The sequence below is a fragment of the Pteropus alecto genome, unplaced genomic scaffold, assembly GCF_000325575.1.
Source record: "Pteropus alecto unplaced genomic scaffold, ASM32557v1 scaffold195, whole genome shotgun sequence".
NCBI classification, from domain to species: Eukaryota; Metazoa; Chordata; class Mammalia; order Chiroptera; family Pteropodidae; genus Pteropus; species Pteropus alecto.
Window position 1 is genome coordinate 5585933 of NW_006438073.1, and position 23919 is coordinate 5609851.

The 23919-nt window shown below is 47.2% G+C and overlaps 1 protein-coding gene across 2 annotated transcripts in view; it reads right to left on the minus strand.

The window, feature by feature from the left end:
• The window catches only part of AGPAT4 (1-acylglycerol-3-phosphate O-acyltransferase 4), a 99537-nt gene that overhangs the window by 59889 nt on the left and 15729 nt on the right, over positions 1-23919 (minus strand). For both annotated transcript variants that reach the window (XM_006915040.3, XM_015591858.2), the window contains exon 2: positions 5393-5656. In XM_006915040.3, the coding sequence (XP_006915102.1) occupies positions 5393-5570 (178 nt within the window). In that variant the 5' untranslated portion in view covers positions 5571-5656. The remainder of the gene's footprint in view (positions 1-5392; positions 5657-23919) is intronic.

The window sequence follows — 23919 nt, forward strand, 5'->3', positions numbered from 1 at the left end:
TAAACAACAGCAAACTACTTAGAGCAAGGTCTGCTGCTTGATGCAGTGCGGTCTCATCTCATGGATCTACTCACGGGTTCTGCTGTCACGGCCGGCTGTCGACCAGGAGAAAGACGCTCTTTGCGAGCTCGCGGAAGCGCCCGACGCAGCGTGGCCGGGGAGGCCGTGACCCCTCGGGGGAGCAGCAGAGCTGTATGTAACTCAGGGGAGGCCGGGCGGCGTTTGCTTGTTAGAGCCGCCAGGCGTGGGGACCAACACACCTCAGGAGAAGGCAAAGGCACCCGCAGGTGACAGAAGTGAGAAGAGGAAGCGTCCCAAGAGAGAAATTGGGCTGCCCAGGGGCAAGGCTCCACCTTAGGGTGAAACTGTCCCCGGGGTGTCCCGAGGAACGGGTCATGGGCCTTTCAGACCTTTCAATGTGACTCTACTGGCCGAAGCCACCATCTGATCACAACGCTGCAGTGAAGGAGAGGGTGCCAACCGCAGGTGTTTCTGCTCCTGTCAGACCCCACTCTGCTCTGCGAGGGGGTCGCCAGCGGGGGGCTGATGAGGATGACCCCGTAGACCTTCAAAAAGGACGAGTGCCCAGATTCTGGGCCGTGTCGTCCCAGCGGAGGGAGGGACCAGTGGGTCCTACAGCATCACATTTCAGTAGGACCCAGAACAGCGACGGGAAGGGTCGACTAGGGGCTTTGGGGACAATTAAACAAAGACCCTGTCTGACATCTTGGAGGTGACAACTATCGTGGTAAGTGAAGGAGTCAGCCCAGCTCAGGACTGAAAACAATCTGCTTGGATCGAAATGACAAAAAGCGGCCCTGCCATTAACCACCCTGCGAGGCGAGGCACAGCTCACATGGCTGCCGAGACAGCAGGACGTGTGGTTTCCCCCAAGCTCACGCCGGGAAAGGCCACAGCGACCCCCCGCTGATGGGTCGCCCTCTGATGGAGCACTTTCTTATGAAGGACACCCTCAACCTGCCCCGTGTTTTCATTTAGTAGGAGACACCCGATTGTGGCCTTACAGCGTGACGACACAGCAAAGCTTATGAGCCCTGCTTCTCCTAGTCCTGCTCAGAGACGGATTCCACATCCCTGGGGGCCCCCGAGACATGGCAGCCATGCTCCCCTCTGTCCTCTGCAGGGACGGGGTACATGGAGAGGCCAGCCTCGGCAGGGACTGAGCCCGGGGCAGCCCCGTGTCCTTGCCGCTTAATGAAAACTAAGTGACATCCTCTGCCAAGCGGATCAATAAGCAGCTTCCTTCCCCTTGGAGGACAGACACAGAAGTGGAGAGGACGTCCAGAAACAGGTCCCGGGCGGCTCTCAGGGTGCTCTTTGCTCGTCTGAAGTTCCCTCCGAACCCCAGGGAGACTGCCGCCCTCTCTGCCTCCACCTGAGGCGCCCTGGTGCTGTCCGCCCGATCCGGGGACTGACTGTTGCCTGGGAACGGCTGCTGGGTAGGTAGGGGCAGTGGCCACGCTCGGAACAACTGGTGCTCTGCACCCCTCCCTCTGCACCCCTCCGCGTCCTACTCCAAGGCTCCCGGTCCCTGTCCCTCGGCCTCCCAACGGGACTCTCCCCCGGGCCGGCACTCGCCGATCTCCACGAAGGGAGACGGCTGCTGTGCCTGAGCGTCTGGGACTCAGAGCGGGGACTTTTATTTTTATTTTTCATATTTTCGCTCTGCTTCAGGGTGGGCTGGGCGGGAGGCGGGATCTTCGATTTCAAGCGAGAGATGAAAGAAGGAAGGAAAAACGTGGGAACTGTCAAATAAATCAGCGCTTCGGGAGGTGACCCTGCGCGGAAGCCTGACCAGCGGGACTGCACGAGAAACCAGCCTGGTGAATTCGAGAAGCAATGCTGCCCCGCATGGCTGACGGCCACGGAAACCGTGAGCCACGCAGCCCTGGAGCACGAAGGGGCTGAGGTGTCAGAACCAGCTGGAAACGGCACAGAGGTCGGAGGCCAGGCACGGGGGCTGGAGACCCAGGGCGGGATGGTGCCTTCGCTCTGCCGTGTGTCACCAGCCCTTTCGGGAGCATTAAGGCCACCTGTAGTCATCCTCACTCCCCCTTTGAAAATCTCTGCCCTTGATAGGTTCTGCCAATCTTTCCCTTTTTCTTGCCCCCACTGTCAGAGGGGACGAAAAACCAGCCAGTCTCGGCCACGTTTCCCCAGAGATTAAAAGGCGCATCCTGCGCCGTGGAGGGTGACAGGATCCTGCCCCTCAAAAAAAATAACTGTCGTCCTTCCTCTCACCTTGCAGGACCGTGCTCTACCCTCCCGTCCCCGTTCACGCGCCAAGCCAGCCTGTCCTCGCTTTTCCCACCCACGAATCTAGGAAACAATAAAATAAAACGACCCTCTGAATCCCGGCCATCTGGACGAAGTACACTTTCAAATTGTTATTCGCGAGGGGGTTCTTGCCTTTCAACTAAAATTCTCTGCGCTGGTGACCACGCGATCTTCGCCGCGTTTTGTCTCTACTTGTCATTTACATCATTTGACGTGAGCTTCGACCCGCCAGGGCTGGCGACTGCTTTCGGCTTATCTGGTGCAACATCAGGTCATCAAACATTTCAAGGGAAAGGATGATGACATAGCTCTGTTGGGGAAAAGGGTGATGGACGGAATCCGTGTCTCCAGAAAACAACTTATTCTGCTTTTTTTCTTAAAAAAAAAAATCAGCTGCGAATGATGAACGCTGTGGATTTTCTAAGATTCAGAGCGATGCATAGGCCAGAAGTCACGGTGAAACCCCAACAATGGTTTTTATCGTAAGTTAGAAAAAGAGGAGCAGAGTGGAAGCAAACAGAAGGTGCCCGGTCCTTTCCGACTCCGAGCCGGCGAACCGCCCGCAAACCGGAGCCTGAGACCCGCCGCCCGGCAACGCCACCCGAACCGCCGTCTTTCTCCTCGGGAGGCACTCGGGGTGTGAGGGAGCCATCGGCTACGGAGCACGAGCCGGTGGAGAGGGAGACGCAGCAAGGAGCTCTGCTCTCCAGCTCACGCCGGGGCCGGGGATGGGCAGCCAGGGAAGGGTGGGCGAGCTCCCCTGATCTGACGGGCTGGCGACAGCGAGGGACCAGGAGCCAAGCCCAGGACGCCTCGCTCTCCTCTTCTGCCACAGGCTCTGTTCGCGGGAGCCAGGGCTAGTGAGAAGCTTTCCCTCCTCTCTTCGGATGGCTGGAAAATGGCCCTAAGCCTGCGGAAGCCTCTGGGACAGGAGGCAGAGCGCTGTGGGATGTACCTGGATGGGATGAACCTGGATGGGTGTGCTTCTGGGCCTTCCGATAAAATCAGACTGCCAGCCCTTCCCTGTACTTTGCCTGGGAAATGCCAGTGGTCTTGGATGGAGACCACTTGGATTCCAAATAATTAGATTATTTGGAATTATTCCAAATAATCTAATTAATCAATGATGGGTAAAAGTCTACCTTGCTTTCCAAATTTGTCACCCATCTCAATTTCCACCAGAAGCAAGGAGGCTAGAGCACCCTCAGAAGGACCTTGATGTGATCCCACCGTGACCTTCGTATGTCCTCACCGCCTACCCAAAGCAAAACGGGGTGCTCTCAGGAAGCCCCGTCCTGACCCGACCTCTCATGTCTTGACTCCGGATGAGAAAGCCAGCGTTCAACCATCTGTTTAAAATGTGGATAAGGGTTGCAGCCGTGCAAATACAGATCATCGCAAGGTCCAAACTGACAGATTTGGGACTCTTCCCGGGTGAGCGCGTATAATATAAATGCACTGGGTTTCAACGAAAAGTGCACTCAGCACTGCTTTGTTAAATTTACGTTTTGTTTAAATAGACACCTATTGCTCGAGTATTAGAACAAAACATTTTAACAGTAAACATCACGGTGAAAGACAACCATCTCCTTCCCTTGACTATGCAGACTCTTCTGTCTTCAGCTACAATTCAGGGTCAGGCCATCTCCTCGGCCTCTGACAAACTGTCCCTTTTCAAGACCATGGTAGAGGCCTAAGTACCAGAGGCCAACGTTGGAGTAAAATGTGACAAGGAAACTCACATGACAAGTTGTTGCATTGAATGGGTGACGGCACCCAAGAGGCCAAAGGCACCTAGACTAAAGATAAATTTTTGCCATTATAACTTGGTTTTATAATCTTATTAACATTTTCAAGACATATTTATATAAAGCATGTTAATACAAGACAGCACTCAAATCGAAGCAGAAATAGTAGCAGACATATTTGTGAGTTCTGAGTTGGTGAAAGAAATCAAGAATAAAGATGTTTCTATCACTTTTTTTTCTCCTCACAAGTTAGTATTTTGAGGTTTAAAAAATAACGAATTGGAGCAACAGTAATCATCTGAATAGTATGCAGCTTGCATTGTTTTGATTCAAATTTGATTGCTTCATTTAAAGAGTTTCAGAAAGACAGCAGTAATTTTGGACTCTTGGCATAATCTAAGAGAGCTGAGATTTTTAAATTGCTTAATTTGAAAGAGCTCACATTTAAAAATATCCTCACACCATACATAATTGCTAATGGCGCACTGCATTTTCTACTGTTGAGAAGAGGTATAGATTTAAGATGAATCGAAAACAAAACTCATCTCTGGACATCCCATTATTCCGATTTGTCTTTTTCATTTTCGTTTTTGAAATTCGGGCCAGTTGAATTAATCACGTTTAAAATAGTATCATTGCACACACACACACACACTCGCACACACACTCACGCACACACGGAGGAGTGATACAAAACTGGGGAAATCTGAATAAGGTTGGTGGATTGTGTCAGTGTTAATTTTCTTGTTGGGATATTATACCGTGGTTATGCAAGAGGTTACCATTGGCTAAAGGGTGTATAGGATATTTCTCTGCTATTTGGAACAACTGCATCTGATTCTACAATTACCGCAAAATAAAAAAGTTTAAGAAAAAAAAGAAAAACATTTGATATTGCCATTTAGTTTTTAAAATGAGTGTATGTATTATGTGTCTATATGTTTCACAGAGAGACTTGCGTCCATGTACACATATACGAGCCATATAGACATGCATTTCCATACATAAGCTGTTTCTGTAAGGATAACGAAGAAATCATTCACACTGATTGCTTCCGAGGCGAGAAACTAAAGAAAAGACTGAATGCGTATTTACTTTTCATGGGATACCCTCCGTGCCTGGTAAATTTTGTACTACCAGCATGACTCATTCAAAAAAACAATTTTTTTTTTTCTAGAGTGAGGACAAATAGACACTTCCGACCCAAACCAAACGAACGGAAACAAAAAGATATATAGTATAGCTAAGCACACACGGCAAGCCTAGCGAACGACCTCGAAGCCCCGATTCTGACACACCGCAACCGGAAGGATGCAGAGAGAGAGAATTGTGAGTAAGTTCCTTACGGCTGGAGATGCAGTAAGACAGCCGGCAGTTGATCCTCCGGTAGAGCTGCTTGTTAATTGGCCAGAGAAGGAGCGTGAAGAGCTGGATGGTGTTAACGATGAGCCCTGAGGCGATGAACACGTAGCAGAAGACGAGATGGCACAGGAACTGAGACTTCAGCAACCCGGCCAGGTCCATGGTGGGCGGCTGCTTGTGCTCAAAACCGCGAAGACCCACAGTCGAGTATTTCCGGAGGGAAAAAGATCCGGGACTCAGGAACGTGTCTAAAACACAAAGCAATGCTCCATGTTAGGAAAAACAGCATGTGCTCTTATGGTCACATAAAAGAAAAAATATATACCTTTTTCTTAAAAGAAAAAATATATACCCTTGAGATGAAACACGTGGTATGTTAGTTGATTTATTCTTATTTAGCAAATATTTATACAGTGCTTACTTAGTGCCCGGCACAGTTTCACTCTTTAAACTGTCCTAACACCCTGGGAGGGAGGTTCTACTATCACAGGGGAGGAACAGAGACCCTGAGAGGCTAAGCAGCTTGCTGGGGCATCACGGCTTCCAGCACTCAGAGGTGGCCCAGCCGGCTGGCGTCCGCGTCCCCGTCCCCGTGCTCACGGTCTTGCCAGCTCCTCTCCCCGTGGGCGCTCACAGGAGAGTCCGTATTTCTGGATCATCCTCCTGCGGCCAACACGGCCTCACTGATGCCCCCTCCCCCCCCGTCTCATCCTCTAGATCTCAGCTCAAAGGCCACTTCTGACAAGACACCCCTGAGCTCAAACCTGGCCCGGGCAGGATTCGGGGCGGGGGACATGGGAGGGGTCCTGTACTAGTGTGCCACTTGGTACCCTCTGCTGTCACTTGTTCAATCATTCGCCTTCCCCCACTGGACTGTCACCTTTCCAGGGCACACGATTATCTGGAAGGTTCCCAGTGTTTCCCCAACACTCGGAACAGTCATTGGCACACAGTTGGGACTTAATTTTTTTTTTAAAAAAAACAATGATTTTGGAATGATTTAATGAAGGTAGACAAGGGATGAACTTTGAGATATCAGAAACACAAAGAACCACCTACGCAGGCGAGAGAACCACCCGCCCTATGCCCTGACCCACACGCGTGTGCACACGTGCACACACACGCGTTCTAAAATCAGAAATTCAAAACACGCACAGCAACCGGACTCACATCCTATAATCAGTCTCCAGACCCCAAATGAAACCACGGCCTGATTTTCTGGTTGGGCAAATAAAGCCTTTGAAGAAAAGCACAAACGCACGAGGTCCGAAAACTCTGATGGAAACAGGAATAAAGCAGAGCGGGGGACACACGGCAGCCCAGGAGAGCTCAGGCTCCGTGCGAACTTCCTAACAGCAGCAGTCGAGAGATCCTGGACTCGGTTACAATGTTTACTAGTAACTCCCTAAGAAATCTGTAAAACAGTTTCACATAAGCCTCGCGGGAATGCCCCGAGATCAGTATGATTATTATCCCATTTTTCAGAATAAGAAGCTGAGGTGAGGCACAGGCTGGGTGATTTGCCTCAGGTTGCCACAGCAGATGACTGGTCCTGGGACTCAGTCGTGATGCGAGCTCTTCCTCCTGCAGCTGTGTGGGCTGTGTTGCTCCCCGGGTGTGAGGAGAGGGGCTCAGACCTCCCCCTTCCATAGAGCAGCCCAGAAACGACCCCCAGGGCAAAACCCATTGCAGACTCAGTGATGTTCATCATCACAAAGTGTACGCAGGGCAGGGAAGCGGGGTTGGCTCCTGCACCAAGGTGGGCGTTGAGGATAGTCTTGGGCACTTGGACAGTCACCAGGTGCATCCTTCTAGAACATTCGCACTTGCTTAGGCTGCCTGGAAGGCAGGCTATATCTCTGCCCAACTTCTGTGCATTTGTCATGGGAGGGAAGTGGAAAGTAACCTTTGGCCTGATTCCTCGGAAGTCCGCTCACCCCAGCGGACACATCCATCCTCCCCAGGGGCCGTGGTCTCCGGCATGGAGCCAGGACTCTGCAGGGCTGAAGCGCCACGTCCCTGGGCCCTGACCTTTCCCAGACGCATTTCCCACAGACACCTCCTGCTAGTCAGATTCTTTACGACACGTCCAATTTCCACACAACCAGACTGTCGAAGGAGCAGGCATTAAAGCAGCAGCTCACCCTCAGCACACTTGACTCATAGGAGCCTCGTGGGAGGAATGCACCCCGCTTTGCGGTGTGAGCAGTTACAGTGTGATGCTGAATATTCATGCACTTTACTCATGGGCCCTGGACTAGCCACTCAATGCTTCCAGACAATCTGGCCAAAAGAAATCTGATTCTTTACTACATTTCTGAGATCTAGTGTTTGTAAAGTATTTGACAAGTCCTTTGCTATGCTGACTTAACACTAAAAAATGGAGGTCAGCTGACAATGAGTGCAGGGATCAAATGCTCCCTTCCACAGTGTCCAGCCAGCAGTAGGGCATTATGACGAAAAGGTAAGTTTTCTTTTCCTTGCAAAAAGGTAAAGGACCGCCATGGCTGCTGGTAACATTCTTGCTAGAGCTGTATGAATGAGGGGTCTAACATAATATAGGTGATGTTTGAGGAGGGTTCACAGACCAGGCTTGGGGGATCGCAGGCAGGCCTAGGTTGATTTGGTTCTGCACTCACTTCCTCAAATCAGAGAGAACAGGAAAAATGCCAGAAAACCCAATTTAGATACATTATCTGAATTTTTCAAAAGGTACAATCCAATGAGCTTAGTATATACATCATCTGAAAATTAAACCAACATTGTAAACATAAACACAAAGCAACTGTTTACCAGAAACCATAATAGGTCCAAGGAGAATAACGTACTCCAGACGCCCTTTATTTCTTAGGGAACTGATAGGTTAGTAGATTTTGAATTTAACTAATCATTTGATAAAGTCTCTGCCAGTCTAGGGCACACTGTTGGCTATGAGTCTACCTTAAACCGACTGACAGCTGTTTAAAAAACTATTTCATGAATGTTGGGGGCATTAATTACTCAGCGGAAGGAGTCTCCCCGTGTACCATTGCGATGTAAACATAAGTTGTTCACACAAGAATGGGAGATACCTAGGGATCACGCACAGAGGGGACATTGAATGGCCATGTTAACAAGGCATTAATCCAGCTAGCATAGGCCTTTGAAGAATATTAGAATATACTGAGTGAGAAATATTAACACAGACGCAGGACCAGGGGCTGCAAAACAACGTGCATCAAGATCATTCACATTCACGGCCATTTCTTTTCATTGCTATCTATTCACAGTGGCTGCTTTTGGTGGGAGGAGTATGGTGGTTTCTCTTTCCTTCGTTTGTTTCATTATTCTCTTCCATAATGAGAACCAGACCGTCCCCCTCCTGGTCACAGAACTGGCTGGACCATTCCCAGCCTCCCTTGCGGTTAGGCGGGGTCAGATGATGGAGCCCATGTGATGAAGAGGTGGAGACACCTGCAGGTCTCTGTTGGAGAAGGAGTATGCTGCTCGCAAACCCGGTGAGAAAGCAGGGTCGGCACGCCCTGTCGAGTGAGCAGAAAGGTGATAATCCAGCCCGTCGGCAACATGCGAGAGAAATTCTAACACGTGAAGGTAACCTGAGGCCACCTGGAATCCGAGCACTGTCATTTGTGAGGCTGGATCGAGCACGGCTGTCAGAGCATAGGAATAATTGATGGCGGTTCCGAGTCACACATCTCTGGCTAGAGGCCCAGGCTTGACCACCTTACAGCATGGACGTCACTTAACTACACAGCCCTCAGCTTCCTCATCTGTGCAATCAGAACCTTCAACAGGAGGCTGCTGAGAGGATCAAGCGTAAGAAAGCTCTGGAACACTTCGCACAACACCTGGAACACGGGGAGCGTGCAAACGAACGGCAGAACTTTTCGATCACGCGGGAGGTAGAGAAGGAGCGGCAGCTAAGCTATGACACGCTGATGTTTCTGGGAAAGCCGAGGAGATGCAAATTGACTCAGTTTTCCTTCTCACTACCTATCCAGAGCCTGCCATCTTCCGTAATGTACCTTCGAGCGTGTTAAAACATTTCCTCCCCCGTGTGTTTTAATTCTGTCCTAGACTTTCCTGTGAATGACTCAGAAATAGGAAACGGTGCGTTCACAAAAACTCGCCTTCTTCACCACGTGATGACCTTTCCAGAGCGTGGTGACGATGCCGCGGACTTCAGAGGACGTGAAAACAGAAGCCGGCAGGACGCCTCCGGGAGCGGCGCGTTGGCCACGCGCATGGCACGGCGCGGACGCGCACACACCGGCCGAGCGCCGCGGTGCAGGAGTCTGGGTGGGAAGGCAGAGGCTCCCGGGCAGTGAAAACAGAAAGCACGTAAGAGAAAGCTCGCGATCTGCCCCCCAGAGGACTCGAACTGCACCCTGCTCTCAGACACGTGGCGCTTCGGCAGAAAGCACTGCGTTAGGTGACAGACAGGACGTGAGTTCAGACCTCCACGCTCTGCCTCCGTCAGCGCTGAAGGTGTTCAACGAGCATGGACTTCAGTCACATTCCCTGAGAGAGACTGACACCCTGGGGTGCGATGAACCCTCCCACTGGCTGGCTTTTCAAGGTTTCGTTGGGCGGTCGGTTGGGTTTTTAAATTCGCATCACAAGCGCTAAACCAGATCAGGGGTTTAGAAGCAGCAAAAGCGTTCTTCCAGAGAGACCAATCCAAGCATAATTGCTAAAACACTACCCATGACTGATTTAGTATCATCACTGAAATTAAAACGACTCCTTATTTAGTTTTCACCCCAAACGCCAGAACACGTCACAAAAGATGAAAGAGAGAACAGGAAATGCAAATCGAAATAACCTTATTTTTTACATTCCAAACTTAAAACGATAACAGTCCACACTGAGCGAGATGAAGAACAGGGTCAGCCGTACTCCAGATTGCTAGAAAGCCATTTGACACACTCAAAACACCTCTGACAGCTCCACACGACTGTAGCACACCACCTTCTGACGATCCCTCCTAAGGGTAAATTTAGCTTTTAGAAAATTCTCTCTGCACGAAGATCGTCAACAAGCGTTATTTATAAGCAGCCAAAATTAGAAACGGGTTGTATTTCCGACATGAGGAAACCGTAAAGCAAATTCCGAGAAACCCACACAACTGAGTGAATAAATTGAATGAATAAAGTCGCACTGTAATAAGTTTGTAATAAAATAGACAAATTTTCATAAAGATATTAAGAGGTAAAGGATATAAAATTTTATATATATATATACACACATATATATTTTATATATCTACATACACTTATTTGCAAGTCATATTTTATGTACTGTATATTGTTTTGAGCTCAATGTTTCTTACATTCAAATCAAGTATAGAACAAATACTGGAAGAAAAGAAAGCCTTGCCAAAAACACAAAGAGCAGTCACACACACATGCACACACACACAGACACACACACACACACTCACGCACACACGCACTGTCAGCCAACCTGGAGTCTGGGCTCAGCCCGCCCCACACTTCAGCGTGGCCACCCTCAGGAGGAAAGCGAGCAGGTGAGCTGCAGACCCTCCACGAACGGAAGGCTCTCGCATTCCAGGTTAGGAAACAGACGCCCTCCTCATGCGCCAGGCTTTTCTGTTATTTCCAGGGGTTCGTCCTCAGTGCTGGGGGATCCAGCTCCGCCCTCTTGCTCAGCTCCCATCGACAGAGAAGGCTCCCAAAGGGGCGAGGTTAGCCAGGGCGCAGAGAACAAAAGCTCTGCGTGCTTGGCCCAGAGGGCAGCATGAGGAAGCAGGGCCGGTGGTGAATGTGGTCTCCAGACCAGCAGTTTTGGTCTGGAGGGCGGAGCATGCCCGGGGACAATGACCCGTGCAGGGGAAAGGGACAGAGATGCAGCTCCGGGCAAGACGAGTCACGTGGTGTCCTGGCCGGGGAACATTCGGAGCTCAGGTTCCACGTTAGGTTGAATGAATTTAGAAAAAACTCTCTGAGAGGGCGTGAACACAAAGGGGCTACCTGGGCAAGCCGGACAAGCTCAGTACTCCAAGTAACCACACGGGGGGTTCCGTCTTAAGAACACAAAGACCCTAAGCGAGCAGGTAATCGCGGGAAGTCCCGTCCGAAGGTGCGCGTGATAGACGAAGCTCTACTTGGAACAAGCCCCGTCCACTGCTTTTGTGCATCTAGAATAACACACTTAAAATGTCCCAAGGATTTCTCCTCCAGACCCCGGTGCCAGGCAGGAAGCCCTGCGCTCCCTGCAGACCTCCGTCGACGGCGAGAGCCGAACGATCCTGCACCCGCCAACGGAGAAGTCCGTGTCTCTGTTCTGCTTTTGACCCAGTCCTAGAGACGTCTCGCTTTACTTTCTCTTGGCCCCTTAATCTGCCACCAGTGTGTTTCATGAGACCCTCCTGAGTCTCCTCTTTCAATTCTAAAGTATAAAATAAACTGTAAAACTGCTATTGTCAGTCTGTTGAGATTCTGCTCCGGGACTGGCCCTCAAGGCCTTGGCTCATAATAAACTCTTTAAACTTTTCTTTAGGGTTAGAATTTCTTTTTCCAACAAGGGCGGCGACTCACTTGTGGGAGCCTGAGGCAGCTGCTTATACCTACCTAGTCCTAACAAAGAGGATTCATTTCCTTTTGGGATTCTGGAGAGTCAGACTGGCTCAAGGCCCAAAGCAGAACAGGAGAGAGAGAGTTCCAGACGGAACTGAACTGTCTCTGGGACCATCTCTAACTAAAATATTCCTCAATTAAAAAATCATCATTGTCTAATGGTTTGGCAGAAGCCTATATAAAATTAGGTTCCTTAAAAATTTTATGGAACTGTCCTTGGTCCAACGTGTACAGTACACGACGTCCGTTAAAAGAAACCAAACTCCGGAGAATTCATAAATCATGCTCAACTTTTTCACTCTGTCCTCTAACAAATAACCCTGAGCCTTTCTCCAAAGTCTAATCTTAGGATGATAAAAACTTAAGTCTATAGAAAGCCGAGGAGTCTAAGTTTATGTTTAATAGTTGGTTCTGAGTAGCTTGTAAATAGAAAGCCAAATTCTGAAGGGCTTTTATGTCTAGTCCAAGGATATCAAAACTCGGAGGAAAACACAGACGGACAACCTAGATAACTTCTTCTGTCTTAAAAAAAAAAACAAAGATGGAAGGAAATTAAATGAGGCTTTCTCTAAAGCCCTCGCGGCTCTAACAGCTGCGAGATTAATACGTAAACATCAGGTTTCCTGAACAGTAAGCTGTGCACCAGGACCAGAGGGTCGAATGCTTTACATTCATTATCCCCTTAACTGTCCCCAAAGCCCACGTGAAAGGCCTCGTTGTCCTCATTTAGTAGATGGGGACACTGAGGCTTAGACGAGGGAACGTACCATGGTCAGATAGTGAGGAACTGTCTGATGCCCAGACTCACGCTCCTGACCACTATTTTGCTGCTCACGAGACAGGAAGCCGTGTTAGTGAGACGTCACATGAACTTGGGGCCTCACGGGACCCTTCTGTACTTCAATCCATGGCCCCTTTTGTGACTGTTGGGGTGATCACCGGTTCTCAAACTAATGTCCTCCCGGTGAGTCCTACAGAGGCCTGTCACACTCTCCTCCCAAGACTCCCCGTTACCCACCGAAAGCCCAACCCAGCCCCGCCACGATCTCCGGGTGCGGGGGCTCTGACCTCATAGCGTTATGCAGCCCAAGGGGCCGGCTGATACTCGGCGGAAATATATTTTTAAATTATGTTCAATCTGGGGACGTTTTCAAAAATTTCTTAGTAAGCCCTGATAAAAGGCCAATATCATGAAATGAAAAACTGAAATGATGTGAGGAAGATTAATCTTCCAAATGGGAAAGCGTCCACATTTCTGCTTTAAATGAATGTATTCCGCGTAGTAATGAAAGCTTTCCAAACGTGGAAGGCAAACAGGGCAGACGCTGAGCTGAGCTGCCGTTCTGACCTCGATCGCCACTGCTGTTGCCATGGAGCAGCGGCCCTCGGTCCAGGAATATCCCCGCGAAGGGTGGAAATACATGGAAGCTGAGGAACACGAAGGGGCAGCTGTCCCCTCGGGTCCGGCCAAGTGGGGGAAGTGGCCTGAGACCAGCTCTGGCCTACGGAAGCCGGCACGAGGTAGACGCATATCGGCTGGCACCATAAACAAAAAAGAGAGGTTCATGCAGCATAGAAACCACCTCCGACTCTCGTCCCACCATCGCCAAGGCAACGTGGTCAGGCCTCACCGCGGCGCCCGCTTCTCTCCTGCCCACACGGGCCGTGGCAAAGCCGCGTGGCGCCGCTGCAGGCAGATGCGAGGTTCGACTCCTCGTTGGTTATCCGTGTGACCGTGGGCAAGTGACGAGCATCTCTGAGCCTCCGTTTCTGCACCTGTTTGATGCGGGGAATAAGCCCGCCTCCCAGGAGGGCTGTGACGACTGAATGCACGAATGCACAGGACGTGCCCAGCCCGAGCCTGCACGCAGGACCTCTAGCTCTGCCCGCACCCCAGCTGCCCGAGGCACGTCTCCTCCCCTTCAGCGCTGCACCCACGGCCGCCCCCTCCCCCGCCAGACCACCTACCATCTTTCCTTACTAACCTTTCGGCTAGTGGCTCTCGTGATCAGTTTCTTTGGTTTTGATAAGATTTTCCTCATTTGGACATTTTTTTTTTCTTTTTCTGACATCTACACAATCCAGGATAACCTTGAGCTGAAGTGACATGTAAGACCGCCTAAGTCTACTCACGAGTTTCAGTTAAACAACTAGGTCCCCATTTCGTCTCTAAAGCAAGGTGGTTCAACGTCGTTGGTTCGGAGGCTGTCTTCACAATGATGGATGACACCGTTTCGCTCCCGACAGAAACCGCGCTGAAGAAATGAGTCGGACACAGGGTATGGGCCCTGCACTCGCCTCGTGGAAAAGAGACGAAAACGGGTATAGAGAACACCCAGCCCGTCACCGCTTCGGTGCCTTGTGGCAACGCCGGTGTTGCCCCGGCCTCTGACAGCCTCCGAGAAACGCCGATGACACAGCTCCGGCGGCGTGGAGGGCGTAAAGGAGAGGCATGTCCCGGGGGGTTCTGAATCCGCAGGGAAGCTGCTCAGGGCGGGGTGACACCGGGCAGACACGTGCTTAGCCACCAGGAAATCACGGCACCTCAACTTTTGTCATAAAATCTGATCTTTAACGTTTCAAAATATACCCCAAGCAAACATTAATTTAAAAAGCCTTTAAGATTAAGACGTATGGCAAAATTCAAACATTTGTTGGAAATTTCCTTGAGCTTATGTTACCATTTAATATTTTCATTTTCAGGACCCACTGGGGTGAGGGGTACAACTGAAACCCTCTCCGTATTGAGGAGCTCTGATCTTTAAGCGGGCTCCGCCCCACGGCGTCTGTGCGGGGCCGGCCAGGAGACGGGGGACACATGCATGGCACACTCTCTGCGTCATTTCCCGGGAAAGCTGATAAGATCGCACCAGCCCGTTCTCTCGTCCTGGCCTAGCCCACCTCGTCTGGGGCGACAGCTCCGTTGTGAGTATGACCCTGTGCCACAGCTCACAGGACAAAACACTGTCTGTGAGCAGGGTCACCGGCCTCGAACAAGTGGCTAAAGCACCAGCTCTGAGCTTCAGAGATAGGCTATCTCGTAGAAGCAGGAGGATGTGGCGTGATCGTGACCAAAGCTCGAAGGCCACGTGAGCAAAGCACGCGGGCACAGATGCCCTTGGACACAGCGGCCACCCCGGGGCAGGTGCAGGCCAGGGGGTTAAGTCCACTGGGAACGTATTTTGCACAGGTGTGTGTCAGCGGGACTTGGGAACCTAGAAACTGTGATTCTCCCAGCGGTCAGAGAATGAAGGCGGAGGGGCAGCCCCAGTGCTGAGTCGGGGGTCTGGGCTGCACTTTGACCATCTGTGTCCGTATCAGCTTGGTCACTTGGCCTCTAGAAAATCTCAGCGTCCTCACTGGTCAGCAGGAGAACCTGACAGATGCACCGACCTCACAAGGGTGACGGGAGACTGTCGCGGGGTAAGGGGTGTGCGCGGGCTCTGCTGGGCAGATGCTGAGCCAGCCGTGCCCACTCCCGATTTCATGGCTCAGAAGGTGGGAAATGGGGCCACTGAAGCGCGTGTCCTCAGCCACAGAGCTCTGATTCAGGACACGGACGTGGCTTCACCCCCCGGGGTGGTCACCCGAGGCAGCACTCTGTTGGTTCAGTCACTGGGCCCCTTTCTCTCTGGCGGGTTCGTCTCCATCCTCCTCACCGTCTGTTATGCACCCTTGACCCCCGAGTTCTCAGGGACCCTGTTGTTGCCCATCCTTATCATCTGCTAAAGAGTGTGGGGGAGGCGGGAGATCGATAGGGTTAGATTTAAGATCTTTTATGTCCTTGATTTTCATACAGGCTTGCCAATGAACCCAGGCAACTTGCCTGACTTGATTCATGCATAATGGACCCGAAGAGAGACTTATTAGAAAACAAATGCACTTTAATGCTTTCCGGACATGAATCATTTATGGAAGACAGAATTGCTGGCCGTGAGTGCCTAAAATAAGTTGACTTACAGCATCCTTGTTTCTCGAGAGGTCTGAAATACGACCGCAGAGTAATGTAGTACTCGGAGATGAACGACGCTTTTGGGGTCAGACGGACCGGTTATTCCTCGAAAAGTTTCATTAATAACGGCGTGACAGAAAACGAAGCAGGACCTCCTCTCTTCCTCTTTCTTTTTCTGCTTTAGTCACAAAGTTCGGGATCAGAGGATGCCTGGTCGAAGCATTCAAGTTCAGTGTTCTACTCAATTTCGGTGAAGCAGACTCCAGGACAGGTGTTCTTGGATTCATGCAAACATTCGTTAACTCATTGGGAACTTTATTCCTTCATTAGGTTGTCTGTCCATGAAGCTGCCCATCCAGCCCTTGTTAAAAATTCATTGATTCGTATGTATTGTTACAGCTTTAGTTTTATTCACACCATCGCGTCCGACCTCTGAACGTAAGCACGGGGGTTCTCTGTGTTCATGTGGGACAGTTCCACACCCACTCACCCAAAGCCCAGGATGGAACCCCATTCCTTCCACTTCTTACGGGGTACATAGATGCTCAATAAATGTCGATTCCATCTGAATCTCTAGATGATCTAATACATTTTGTTTCCATACCGTTAACTCTATGGTCAAAAACAACCTGTGAAAGTGATAACACGAACTGACAGAATCCTAGGTCGCTTTCCCATTACATTAAACACAGGGCAGATGACCCACCTTTTTTCCCTCCCTCCAGCCCTCTCTCCAACCCTCATACCATGTGACCAGGCACATCCTCCTCCTACCAACACGGAAAGTACATGCGGCAACACACCAACCCGACAGGAAAATAACTAAAGTGAAACCAAATCACCCACTTAAACCCCAGGAGGGGAGCTCAGATGTTGGCTGGGGGACAGAGCTGACTTTTTTTTTTTCTTTTAAATAAAGAAATCTGGAAAAAGTAAAGGAAATTATACCTACTGTGTAAGTCACTTAGCCAAAGTCATGGATATTTTTAAAGGCAACTTCCCTCCATTATCACAGTATTTTTACATTCATTATATAAAACGTGGGTATTCTAAAACATAGAAATTGTGCACCTGTAATGGCCACTGACATTTTGGTCTATTTTTATTTTTTTTCAGTCTTTGGTGAATGCATGGGCTTTTTTTTTTTTTTTCCCCTTGCTAGAAAAGCCATTACAGAAGCTTTTTAAAAAATTTTAAATATAGTTAAGATCTTATGTTAAATCAATTTTATATGTCCTTTTCTTAACCTTTAGTGAGATCATTTTCAACATCCATATCACAATCTAAATATTCTGTTAGTTATACTGGACATATCATAATTATTATATTACTGTCTCATTGTATATTTAGGCTTTTTTTTTTTGCCTTTTCAATAATAAATAATGCAATGATTACCAATTTGAAGCATAAAGCCTTTTTTTTTCCTCCTGAATTTTGGTTCATTTATTTAGAAAAAATTCCTGAATACAGGATTTCTGGCTTCAAGGAACAAACATTTTAAGGCATCTGGTAAATATTGCCAAATTATCTTCCATGAGATTTGTAGCTCTTCACGTTCTGACCAGCAATATACAAAAATACCTATTTCATCACATGTGTGTACCAATAAGAATTCTCATTTAAATAAACAAAAACAAGATTAACTCTTTATACATTAAAAGTTGTATCACACTGTTTTAATTTGCATTTTTGGGGGCTAATAAGCGAAGCTGGATATTTTTAAACACATCGAATTATTTTTTTCCTTATTAATTTACCTTATCTTTTTATCTCTCTATATCTATATCTATCTATATTTATTACTTATTTATAAAAATAAAAAGACTTATCTTTTAATTATCACCTACTATCTCTTGCTTATTAATTTGCATGAGCTCTTCATATATTAAATAGAATCGTATCTTTCCTGTTCCATTTAGAGTGACCAACTTTTGCGGTTGATTTGCTTTAATTTTCGGCTTATTGGAGTTTTGAATTATTGTGAAGAACTGTGATGTCTTTCGTAAAGTTTAGGTTTAGAAAGTTCTTTCTACTCTTTATCACCTACTATCTCTTGCTTATTAATTTGCATGAGCTCTTCATATATTAAATAGAATCGTATCTTTCCTGTTCCATTTAGAGTGACCAACTTTTGCGGTTGATTTGCTTTAATTTTCGGCTTATTGGAGTTTTGAATTATTGTGAAGAACTGTGATGTCTTTCGTAAAGTTTAGGTTTAGAAAGTTCTTTCTACTCTTTCTGTTCTGCAGAAAACTGGTAAACATTCACTTATTTCATCTAGTTTTTCCATAAATAGTTTTATTTTTAACTATCTGATCTGACATTTATTTTTGGCTACGATGTTCTGTGAGGATTTAAATGAATTTATTTCCAAATATTTTACCAGCTGTATTCCAAGGCATTTATGGAAAGATCCTTCCCTACTCCATTAGTTCATGCTATAATTTCATCCATTAAATACCAATCAACGGTGAAGAAATGAACCGTAGGGAATCAATAGCCTAACTGCTCATTTTATAAATAAAAATCTGGCATCTAGACAATCAGGTGACCAGACCCATGGCTCAGGTGATTAGGGACAGAGCAAATCACCAAAGCGGTCTGAGCTCTCTCTTCCCTTCCCTGGCTGTCTTGGCCCTCCCACCTGATAGTCTTCTCTCCCAGGGGCAGTAAAACGATTCTGTGTATTGCAGATCAGCCTTCCTCAATCCCCCTTAAGGAGCTGGAAGTCAGGAGCTTCACCTGAGAACCACGTTCATGCCGACAGGACCTCAGTGGGGATGAGGGAAAGCCAGGTGGATGCAGGAGCCACCTCCTGAACCTGACTCGTCCCTCTGAGTGAAGAAGTACTCTCGACACTCATAAGGGTGTCACTAGTTTTGCTGTGGAATGGTTTCTGCGGGTGAAAGCATAAAGCAGGGAGGAAAAGCAGTTCAGATTTTTTAAAGGGATGCATTACTGATCCGAGATTAGGAAATGGAACTGGATAACAGTGAGGAGTTTTATTTGTCTTCCTACTGGTGCCTCTCAAGAACCAAGGGACGGAATGCCCATGAGAAAAGAGAGGATACCAAGTCCCCGAAGGCCCTGGGCCATTTTCCGCTGAAGAATGGAAGACCTGAGACACAGGGGGAACTGAGGGAGCCATGGGCAGCAGCCAGAGACTCAGTTCTGGCAGCACGGATGGGGGGGCTCTCTTTCCAATTCAGATGCTCGATGGGTATTTTTGGTAACAGTCAGTAAAAGCTCCGCCCGTGAATTCCCAAGCTTCGAGGAATTCTTTTACGCACTCAATGGATTCTTTGTGTCTTGACTGAGACAGACTTTAATTTTGCCTCTGCTTTTAGGTTCTGAGCTCCTGCAGTGTCAGAAACCAAATATATCATAAAGGAATTAGAAATAGTTAGGAATAATTATAAATGCATAAGTAGAAAATAATTATAAAATATTAAGAAAAAGCCTCAGTAATTATGGTCCCTCTGAGAATTCTTCTCCGAATAAATATTTAAATTGGAGCAGAGAGACTTAGGAGAGCCTGAAGGCCAACGATAAATAAACATGGCTAGTGGTAAACAGATGTTTACAATATACAAAGTCAACAATAACAACTTTTATAAGACAAAAAAATGTATCTCTAGGTTTAGGAAGTATTCCGGATGGCGAGTCATTAAAATTTCTGAACTATTTTTAATATGCAAAACATATAAAATATTTGATCAGTTTTCTATCTAGTCATGTTTGCTTCATTTTTTTCAAGAAATAAAATATTATAGATATTAAAGCCATTTCCTCAATCCGAGGTCGAAATTGGTGTGTGTCCTCCTACGTTTTTATTTTTACTGTATGTATATGTACATACAAAAATATATCAGTTTTGTAAAGATACATGTAAATATTTAAATCTTTTTGTGATTTCGTTTTCTACACACTATGTCTTTGAAATCTAGTGCATCCACTTGAGTTGTTTTAGTTACCGAAGCGTATTCTTTGGCATAACGACACAAAAATTAACGTCTTACCATATTGATGGACAGTTAGGGTATTTCCCGTTTTTTCTCTGTTATAGACATTAGTGACCACGGGACTTGGAATGGCCGTGTCATTCCGACATGCACACCGCTAGCTTACCTAGATTAATAAATTGCTAAGGATGTATCAGGTTAGTGAGATAATGAGAAATAATAAATTTCTTCTTTGTTTTTCTGCATTTTCTAACTATTCTTCCAAGAGTTTTTTTCACGTGAGCAATATATTTAAGTTAAAAAAAGGCCTCAAACTTTTACGCTGCATTTTTCAAATTACTTAAGTATGCGGACGTATATTGCTTGATATTGACAATGCTCCCTGATTTATTAGTAAACTTATTTTAGGCATAAAAAGATGAATGCCTAGGGAAGTTCTAGGGCTTGTTTAGTTTGGTCACTAACCTGTTTGCTCTTGTAACTTCTCTGAACCTCGGTTTCTGTATCTAGCATGTCCATCGACCTACCTCACAAAACTATTGAAGGCGAAAATAAAACAATTGATTTGAAATAATAAAAAGAAAAAAAAGTTAAAGTGATTTATATGTATATACAATTGGTTATCTTTTCTCATGGTTATGTTCTTTACATCTCTGTATACAGTAAGAAGTAACTAAGGATCGAGGAATAGGGCAAAAAATACATTCTTACAAAACCTCAAGGTACAATTACCAGCTGGCCCCTCCCATGGAAAGAAGTATATAGTTTAGCAAATGATTTACTACTGGGAGACTAACTCTTTTAATTCTTGATCTAAGCTTTAGTTCAAGAGCAATTCAATTCTTAAAAATCAGTAAATACTGACACAACTCAGAGGACAAAAAATGGACCCAATTCTAAAAGCAAGTGCTTTTCGGTGTCAGATAACACTCTTTGCAGACTTCCTGGTTTCCAGGAAAGCAAATCCTGGCAGAGTGGAGAGCCCCGGAGCACAACACCTGGGCTCAAAAATGCTACTGCCCTGAAACTTAAGAAAAAGACACGAAATGCTAAGCACACCCAACCAATCATTTTCCACGGTCCTGAGGATGGTTCCGAGCCAGCTACAGCTGCACACACGACACTTCTAAACCAAGGACAAACCAGGTTGGACGCGACACACCGTGGCTCCCGGTGACAAAAACGGCATGTATGTCACTGCTACGTGCGCTGAAGTGACGGCTCTTCTGCCAACTGCTTCTTCCTTCTTTCCCTTGGTCTCTCACGCATAAAATTCTCCTGCATTAATTCTATAACAGCATTTCGATGTAGGTCTGAACAGCAAAGGAACTTGGATTTGAAAGTTCAAGACATCTACGCAAAGCATCATTGCTTCCTTAGCCTCCGAGAAGATTTTGGGAAGTGAATGAAAAACACCTACCTTCAGCTTCTCACACGCTCAACAGGGTTAACACGTGACCAGAAATGAATGACCCCAAAGAAATGAAAACATACGTTCACATAACACCTTGTACACATATGTTCCTAGCAGCGTTACTCGCAGTAGCTAAAGATAGTAACGGCCCAATGTCCATTAACTGATACATAGATAAATAATATCTAGTGTATCCTCATGATGGAATATTATTCACCCACCAGAAAAGAATGAACTACTGATACATGCCGTGACCTGGATGAACCTCAAAAACGTTACACTAAGTGAAAGGAACCAGTCGCAGAGGACCATATATTGTATGATTGTGTTTGTACGAAACATCCAGAGTCGGCAAACCTATAGGAAGCAGACTATGGTTGTCCAGAGCTGGAGGGGCTAGGAGTTGGGGAGTGATTGCCCAAGGGTACGCGGTTCCTTTTTGAGATGATGAAAATGTTCTAAAAGGACATAGTGGTGATGATTGCACAACACTGAATGTGTTACAAGCCACTGAATATTACACTTAAAATGGGTGAACTTTAGGGTATGTGAATTGTATCTTATAAAGTCGTTTTAAAAAGCAAACTCCTGGTCCTGCAGAAGACAAAACAGTCAGCTTTCAGTCGGTCTGCGTATGCTATAACTACACACGTGTTGTTTGGGAAGGAGTGTCAGCCTGCAGGAAAAGGCATACACCCCTCACCCCTCGCCAGGGAACAGAGCAAGATGCTGGCACCAAGGTCTGCTGGGATGATCTTGGCACCTGCCAGAACACTGGAGAAAGGTAGAGTGGATCCTTCTAAGCTGATGTGACCTCTGTGAGACTAAGCCATAAAGGTAGGGCGGGACCTCACCTTGCAACTTAAATATAACCTGTGGGCAAAGGCTGTAAAAGCACCATTCCAGGCAGCCTCTAAGAGCAAAGGAAAATCAGCCCTGGCATGCATGCCAGCAGCAGCTAGTGCCACCATCTAGGATAGGCAGGCTTTGTGCTTAAGATCCAGAGAAAATCTTCAGTGGATCAGAGGTTTTCCTCCTTCACATAGGCTGTTTTGCTTACCTGAGATCGACTACTCTGCTTTATGTTCATTACTCTCAATGCTACCCACAAAAGCACGGAAGAGAGCGTATTCGCTACGGCAGATGCACCGTGACTAAATGCGGATGAAGTTTCCGGGCTCACACGTGCAAAAGCAATGGGACTAGAGCTATGGAATCAGCTGCCCTTCGAAGGCCAAGCAGAGGAGCAGCTGACACAGCTGTCCTGATCCTGATCAGAGCTCCATGAGGCAGGGGTGGCGTCTGGTGGCTTCCCTGTCCCCCAGGAACAAACACGGGCCCGCACACAGCAGACGCTTATGGAAAGAGTTCGTGATTGAAATCTGGTAAATGGCCAAGAGCGTCATTTAGTTAATGAAATCAGTGGGGAGATAAATAATTGAAGGAAAAGAAATGGGCTCGTTGGTTTGGCAACGTCCAAATTTTTACATTTTCTGGGTGGAAGACAGATGAGCCAACAAGACAGATGTCATGAATTTATGTCCCCTGTTCTCCAGGATTAGATCTGGGAGACTTTTTCTTTTCCCCAAGTCAGAGTTGTTAATCCGATCAACCTACGGCATCAAATTCAAAACATTCGTTACATTATTCTCACGGAGCCCTCTGGCCAGAGATGGCTGGGGACAGCGGTCGTCGCTCTTTCTGAGGGCTCGTATATTTCTGTTCCCCACGTGGGATTCTGGAGATAGAGGTAAACCAGCAAGGGAAAGGGGACTTATTTCTGATACGTACTTTAGATCAGGAATAAAAGTAGTAAACTTAAAATGAGAAGAATACTGAAAACCAACCAAATATCCATCGCCGGGTGAATGACTAAACAAGACGTGGTTTATCCATACAGTGAATACCGCTCAGCCAAACAAAGAACCGACTCAGGAAACACATGAGCAGACCTGAAAAAAACTACGCTAAATGCAAGAAGCCAGACACAAACCACTACACATGGAGTTAGTTACTCCACTGAGAGCAGTTCCCATAAAAGGCAAAACTGTACAGACAGAAAATGCAACAGTGGCTGCCCGGGGCTAGACGTGCAGGTTGGGACCGAGAGCACAGGAATGAGGAAGCTCGTTGGGGGTGACGGAGGGTTCTAAACTGGCTTTTGGTGGATTGTGGCACAACTGTCTACATCGACCAAAACTCATTGAACCATGCACTTAAAATGGGTGACTTTTACGATATGCGAAGTATATCTCAATAAAGCGGTCAAAAAAATTAGATGAATGAATGGAAGGAAAAAAACTGTTGAAATCCCAATAGTAAAAATATAAAATCGGCTGGATTTTTGAATATGAGGAGGCAATTTATTTTTCTTCGTGGAAATGAAAAAGGAATGTGGGTGGGAAGGAAAGGGAAAGACACGTGAAATAGAGTAAGGGAAAGAATGTTAATTCCGTCTTCTGTTTTACAGTGGAAGCAAAAACAAGCCTATTTTGTTGTCCCATCGGCTACGAATCCAGCTGGCCTTCCACCTCCCAGCTTCGCCATCATATACGTGGCAATGCTATGGCATAGTCTGTCAAAC